The sequence below is a fragment of the Gekko japonicus genome, unplaced genomic scaffold (genome assembly GCF_001447785.1).
Source record: "Gekko japonicus isolate JY-2015 unplaced genomic scaffold, Gekko_japonicus_V1.1 scaffold9246, whole genome shotgun sequence".
Classification (NCBI taxonomy): Eukaryota; Metazoa; Chordata; class Lepidosauria; order Squamata; family Gekkonidae; genus Gekko; species Gekko japonicus.
This window is the reverse complement of record NW_015175151.1, coordinates 1-6989: the sequence shown is the minus strand read 5'-3', so window position 1 is coordinate 6989 and position 6989 is coordinate 1. Positions and strand designations below refer to the sequence as shown.

Genomic DNA, 6989 nt, shown 5'->3' with positions numbered 1-6989 from the left:
AGACTCGAATTGTAACCAAAGTTAATATACATGTTTATACATAACTAAGAAAACTAATAAATATATTTTTTTAAAAAAGTTTGGGGGGCACCCGTGACCCAGTTGATTCTGGGTCTGTTTCGAACCTGGGCAGTGCTCCCTTTCCTGATTCCGTGACTTCTCCCCGGCACAGGTCCACGCCTCTAAAAGCAACAGCATGAACGTGTGGGGAGGGCTGCAGGGGATGATACGCGAAGGGGGCGTCCGGTCCTTGTGGCGAGGCAACGGCATCAACGTGCTGAAGATCGCCCCGGAATCTGCGATCAAATTCATGGCTTACGAGCAGGTAGGACACGGGGAGGCCGTCGCCCAGGGCTATTTCTGGGCAGGAACGCACAGGAGCGGAGTTCTGGCTGGCTCCCGAGTTGGCCACACCCAGCAGGAACTCATTAGCATAATAGGCCACACCCAAGAGCAGAAACTCATTAGGATTGGCTAATGAGTCCCTGCTACAAAAAAGGCCCTGGGTTTTGACAACAAACAAGGTAAACAGAATAAGAACCAAAAGGTGGGTGTGGCTGGATGACCACACTTCTGGTAACATGGGGGTGCGGCCTGATATGCTAATGAGCTGTGTTGTCAGGGGTGTGGCCCAATATGCTTATGGGTTTCTGCTGTTGGGTGTGGCCTGTTATGCTAATGAGTTCCTGCTGGGCTTTTTCTACAAAAAGAGCCCTGCCGGCGTTGCCACTTGGCCTGGCGATGCGGACGGGAGGCGTTTCCAAACAGCACTGCAGTCAGGGTTCCCAGCTTCACTCTGGGAAATTCCGGGAGATTTGGGAGTGGAGCCTGGGGAAGGTGGGGTTTAAACGGGGGGGGGGGGGGGGGGGGCCCGTGGTTTGGAAGAGGCTGTCCACCTTCCAGACCACCTGTTTTCTCCGGAGGAGCTGAGCTCTGTCGTCTGGAGAGCCGCTGTAACTCTGAGAGATCTCCAGGCCTCACCTGGAGGCTGAAGACTGTGAACTCATCCAGGACAGCATTTCCCCCACATGAATGGACTCCCTTTGGGCATGTCTTGAGGAAGAGGAGGAGATGACAATGATGATGATGACGACGATGTGATTGGATTTATACTCCGCCCTTTACTACCCGAAGGAGTCTCATAGCGGCTTAAAATCTCCTTCCCCCTCCCCACAACAGGCACCCTGTGGGACAGGTGGGGCTGAGAGAGCTCTCTCGAGAACTGCCCTTGAGAGAACAGCTCTGAGAGAACTTGTGACTGACCCAAGGTCACACCAGTAGCTGCCTGTGGAGGAGTGGGGAATCAAGCCCGGTTCTCCCAGATTAGAGCCCGCGCTCCTAACCACAACACCAGACTGGCTTTCTTCAAGAGTGCCTGGGATCTTTATTCTGGGAGTTCGGAAACAATAATTTATTACTAGGATTGGCATCTCCCCAATGGGGGCGGGGTTCTTTCTGCTTTCGGGGGGCCCAATTCACTGCCAGCCGTCAGGGGGAGCCCCATCCCCAAAGAGCCCCATCACGCCCAACATGCCTGGTGCAATGACATCACCCAGAGGTGACCTCATCGCACGGGGCACGTCGTGCAGGGGACACTCTAGCATTTGGGTAAAAACTCTATGGTGACCATAGAGGTTTTTTTAACCTAAATGCTAGAGTGTCCCCTGAATAATGTGCCTGGTGCGATGATGTCACTTCCGGGTGAGGTCATTGTGGTGTGTGTGCATTTCGCGCGCATGCCAGAAGACCCCAGGAGCCAGGCTGGAGCCCCCTGTTGGGACATGGGTAAGACCCGACAAACCCCATTTCTTCCAGCCAGGGCTATGGCTTCCCACCGTGCTAAAACTAATGAAGTTTTTTCTTAATTTGTAAGGAAGTGTCAACACTAACATTAAGACAAAGTCAAAACTATAACCATCTTACATTCAAACATTGTTACCTAGACAGATCACTACAAAAGAGTAAGCGGTGGGCTGCTGCGGTCGCATCCTGTCGAATTTTACCTGTCCCGAAGTTCCGTTAAAACAGTGAAGCTGGTTCACGCTCTCTAGTGACGGAGGACCTGATTGCAATGAGTTCCTTGTGCCTCAAGTTAGACCTTAACGGAGCCCTGAAGTTGAATATCTGATAACGTCCTGTATTTTTGGTAGCTGCTCTTGCTCTGTGTTGAGTTGCTGGTGCTTTCCGACACCTTTCTCAGCAGCAATCAAGTTCCCACACAGTCTTCGGCAGGGATCTCCAACCTGGTCCCCCTGGGCACCCGTCGACAGCTTTTCTGGCACCCATGTGTTTCTAGGAAGTGGGTGGGGTCGGGTGAGGTTTTTGCCCAGCGAGGCTTCTGATTGGAGATTTGATTGGCTGGGCAGATGTTTTAAAAATGTTGCTTTGCCAGCAGCTGCCACCACAGCACCAGGATAAGAACATAAGAACATAAGAGACGCAATGTTGGATCAGGCCAAAGACCCATCCAGTCCTACACTCTGTGTCACACAGTGGCCAGAAACACCAGGTGTGACTGAAGTTAAGCTGGCTCTTTCTGGACCTCACCAAGTGTGGTCCCTGCCCACACCGGTGGAGAACCACTGAGCGGTGGTCCTCTCCGCTTTGTGCATTTTAATATTCCCTCCGTATTTCTTCTGTCACCCAGGCGACTGAGGTCAGGGAGCCGGAGATCTTCCTCAACAAGTATAGTCTCGTTCCTTAACAGCAGAGTCCTTGCCAGGCCCGTAGCTAACGCGGGGCCAGTGGTGCCTGGCCCCCTTAGAATCTCTTCTGGGCCCCCTCTCTCCCGGGCCAGTCCCAAATTGAATTACTGTGATTAACTTTGATTTGATTAGCTGAGGACCCTCCCCCAGGGAAACCCCCCCCCCAAAAAAATCCCTAGCTACGGGGCTGGTCCTTGCATTGAGAGAAACCAGTGTGGTGAACCAGTTGGAGTGTCAGGCAGGGATATAGATCAAGATAGACGCCTGCGTTCGTCTGTCTGTAGCAGCTGAAGAAAGCAAGAGTCCGGGAGCACCTTCGAGACTAACACAATTTGTGGCAGGGGAGGAGCTTTCGGGAATCACCGCTTACTTCTTCAGAGTCATAAGAACACACGGGAAGCCAATGTTGGATCAGGCTAGTGGCCCATCACACAGTGGCCAAAAAAAACAGGGGCCCTCAGGAGGTCCAGCAGTGGGACCAGGACACCAGAAGCCCTCCCACTGCTGCCCCCCCCAAGCACCAAGAATACAGAGCATCCCTTGCCCCAGACCAAGAGTTCCTATCTAGACCTTGTGACTAATAGCCATGGATGGACCTCTGCTCCATATGCTTATCCAATTCCCTCTTATAAGAACACAAGAGAAGCCAATGTTGGATAAGGCCAATGGCCCATCCAGTCCAACACTCCGTGTCACACAAGTGGCCAAAAATACCAGGTGCCCTCAGGAGGTCCAGCAGTGGGGCCAGGACACTAGAAGCCCTCCCACTGTTGCCCCCCCAAGCATCAAGAATACAGAGCATCCCTTGCCCCAGACCGAGAGTTCCCATCTATCCCTTTTGGCTCATAGCCACTGATGGACCTCTGCTCCATATGTTGATCCAGTTCCCTCTTACAAGAGCACAAGAGAAGCCCATGTTGGATCAGGCCAGTGGCCCATCCAGTCCAACTCTCTGTCTGTCACACAGTGGCCAAAAATACCAGGGGCCACCAGGAGGTCCAGCAGTGGGGCCAGTAGCACCTTGAAGACTAGCAAAAGTTGTGGCAGGGGTAGTAGCTTTCAGGAGTCATGGGCCCCTTCCTCAGAGTCCAGTCACACCTTCAAGACTAACACAATTTGCCCTCTCTCTAGATAGCCCAGGCAAGCCAGATCTCGTCAGATCTCGGAAGCTCAGCAGGGCCGACCCTGGCAAGTACTTGGATGGGAGACCTCCTTGGAATACCAGAGGTGGGAGGCGGGGGAAGGCTTTACTCGGCCACCTCTCTGAATATACTCCAGGCTTAGGGGTCAGTCGCCAGAGGTCAATGTGACTTCCAGGTGTGCACACACACAGGCACATATGAAAAATACAAAAAAGAAAGACTAACACAATTTGTGGCCGGGGAGGAGCTTTCGGGAGTCACTGCTCACCTCTTCAGATACTAATACCTGGGAGACCCAGGTTCGAATCCCCACTCTGCCACGGAAGCTTGGGCCAGGTGGGTGAGCTGGGGCCAGTCACGCACTCTCAGCCTCACCTCCCTCACAGGGTTGTTGTGACAGTAAAAGGGAAGGGAGGAAAACGGCGTCAGCCGCTTTGAGTCTCCGTTGGGATGAAAGGCTGGGCATAAATGAAAGACATTGCCCAGTGGCCTTATTACAACCTCAGCCTCACCTACCTCACAGGGTTGTTGTGACAGTAAAAGAGAAGGAAGGAGAACGGCATCAGCCGCTTTCAGACTCCATTGGGGTGAAAGGCTGGGCATAAATGGAAGAAATTGCCCAGTGGCCTTATTATAATGCAGGGTCCCTCCCCAGGTGTAGAAATCCAACACAGCCTCTCTCGCTCATACCTGTTGCCTCCGCCCCATCCGTGGAGGTTAAGGAGGGACCTGCCGAGGTGGTCCGAGGGTCTCAGCCCCATTGCTTCCCCCTGCAGATCAAGCGGGCCATTCGTGGGCAGCAGGAGACCCTGAGGGTGCAGGAGAGATTCGTCGCCGGCTCGCTGGCCGGTGTCACGGCCCAGACCATCATCTACCCCATGGAGGTAAGCAGGGGTCATTTCGTACAGGAGCGGAGCTCCGGCAATAAAGAGCCCAAGCCCCGCCCCCTGCTCCCAGCAGCCCTCAGTCAGAGCAAGAAGCAGCCAGGTAAGTTGCAGAGGGCCCCCCCCGGGCCCCCAGTCCAAAACAGTCCAGTGGCACCTTCAAGACCAAGTTTTATTCAGGTACAAGCTATCCCTCCTCTGTGAGGGCAGATCTGCAGGTCCCCCCCCCAATAGCTAGCAATCCAAAACAGTCCAGTGGAGCCTGAGCGGTGGGTGTTGCCTTCTGACACACTTCCGGTGATGGAAGCCACGGCATCCCACCCAAGGAGGGCTTTCTGTTTGCTCGGGACGCACCACGTGGACAAGTCTGGACTCTCCCCTAAACAGCTCAGGGAGAATACTTGTTCACGGAGGCTCGGCTGCAGAACAGAGCAGCAGGGATGGTCTCAGAGACATGAATACACGCGTCAGTTCCTTCGTCCATCAAGGCCAGTCTTGTCTACTCAGACCAGCAGCTGCTCTCCAGGGTCTCAGGCAGAAAAGGGTCTTTCTCGTCACCTCCTGCCTGGTCCTTTTAACTGGAGATGCTGCTGGGGATTGAACCTGGGGCCTTCCGCATGCCAAGCAGAGGCTCTGCCACTGAGCCAGGGTCTCAGGTCAAGGTCTTTCCCATCACCTCCTGCCTGGTCCTTTTCACTGGAGTGGCCAAAAACACCAGGTGCCACCAGGAGGTCCAGCAGTGGGGCCAGGACACCAGAAGCCCTCCCACTGTTGCCCCCCACCCCAAGGACCTAGAAGGCAGAGCATCCCTTGCCCCAGACATAAGAACATAAGAGAAGCCCATGTTGGATTACGCCAATGACCCATCCAGTCCGACACTCTGTCACACAGTGGCCAGAAATACCAGGGGCCACCAGAAGGTCCAGCAGCAGGGCCAGGACACCAGAAGCCCTCCCACTGTTGCCCCCCACACCAAGCCCCAAGAATACAGAGCATCCGTTGCCCCAGACATAAGAACATAAGAGAAGCCAATGTTGGATCAGGCCAGTGGCCCATCCAGTCCAACACTCTGTGTCACACAGTGGCCAAAGATACCAGGGGCCATCAGGAGGTCCAGCAGTGGGGCCAGGACACTAGAAGCCCTCCCACAGTTCCCCCCCCCCGGCACCAAGAAGACAGAGCATCCCTTGCCCCAGACCGAGAGTTCCTATCTACACCTTGTGGCTAATAGCCACTGATGGACCTCTGCTCCATACGCTTATCCAATTCCCTCTTATAAGAACCTAAGAGAAGCCAGTGTTGGATCAGGCCAAAGGCCCATCCAGTCCAGCACTCTGTCTCACACAGTGGCCAAAGATCCCAAATACCGGGAAACTTTGTGGGAGGAGCCTGGGCAAGGCAGGGTTTGGGGAGAGGCGGGACCTCGGCAACGTGCAATGCCATGGAGTCGACCCTCCAAAGCAGCCATTTTCTCCAGGGGAACTGAACTCTCTTGTCCAGAGAGCAGTTGTAATACCAGATCTTCAGGCCCCATCTGGAGGTTGACAACCCTAGATCCGTACCCCGAGGGGGTTTGCAAGCTAAATCTCAGAAACACAACTTGAAGCACTCGGGACATTGAGGTGTTGGCTTTTTGTTCTGTCCCGACCGGGTTTCTTTAACCCCATTTCCACTCCAGCTTAGCATGTTACTTAATGAGGCTTTTACCAGAAGCTTAACTGTGCCGACCCGGAATGAACCAGCCGGGTTTGTGGACGCGGGCCAAGAAGGATTGTACTCCTTCTGCAAGGAGGTGTGCTCCCGTCAGCCGCCTGTGGAGAGAAACACCTTTTGTGTCTCAGTTCGTCAACTTCTTTTTTTCCTCTCCTCCAGGTTCTGAAGACGCGGCTGACCCTGCGCAAAACCGGGCAGTACGCGGGAGTAGCCGACTGTGCAAAGAAGATCCTGCGGAGGGAAGGGATCCGTGCCTTTTACAAGGGATACCTGCCAAATATGCTGGGCATTATCCCCTACGCTGGCATCGACCTGGCCGTTTATGAGGTCAGTGTGAGGTGTTTTTTAAAGTGTTTTTGTTCTATTGAGAATATATTTGTGCCACCGTTCCGCCCAGCCGGGGTCCGCAAGGCGGCACAGATTTTTAAAAAAACCTCCAAACGTTCAAGGAATTAAAAATACAGTAAAAATGATGAAATGATTGAATTGAAAACACGTAAAACAAACAACACCGGAAGGAGGGCCAGTAATAGGGAAATGAGGAA

At 53.7% G+C, this 6989-nt stretch overlaps 1 protein-coding gene across 1 annotated transcript; it reads left to right on the top strand.

The window, feature by feature from the left end:
• Positions 1-172: 172 nt before the first annotated feature.
• Positions 173-6771, top strand: LOC107122193 (calcium-binding mitochondrial carrier protein SCaMC-3-like; the record flags this gene model as incomplete). The annotated part of the gene is made up of 3 exons (XM_015425218.1): positions 173-325; positions 4624-4731; positions 6604-6771. Coding segments are annotated over 3 exons (429 nt in total), but the record flags the coding sequence as incomplete, so codon positions are not given.
• Between the last annotated feature and the right edge of the window lie 218 nt (positions 6772-6989).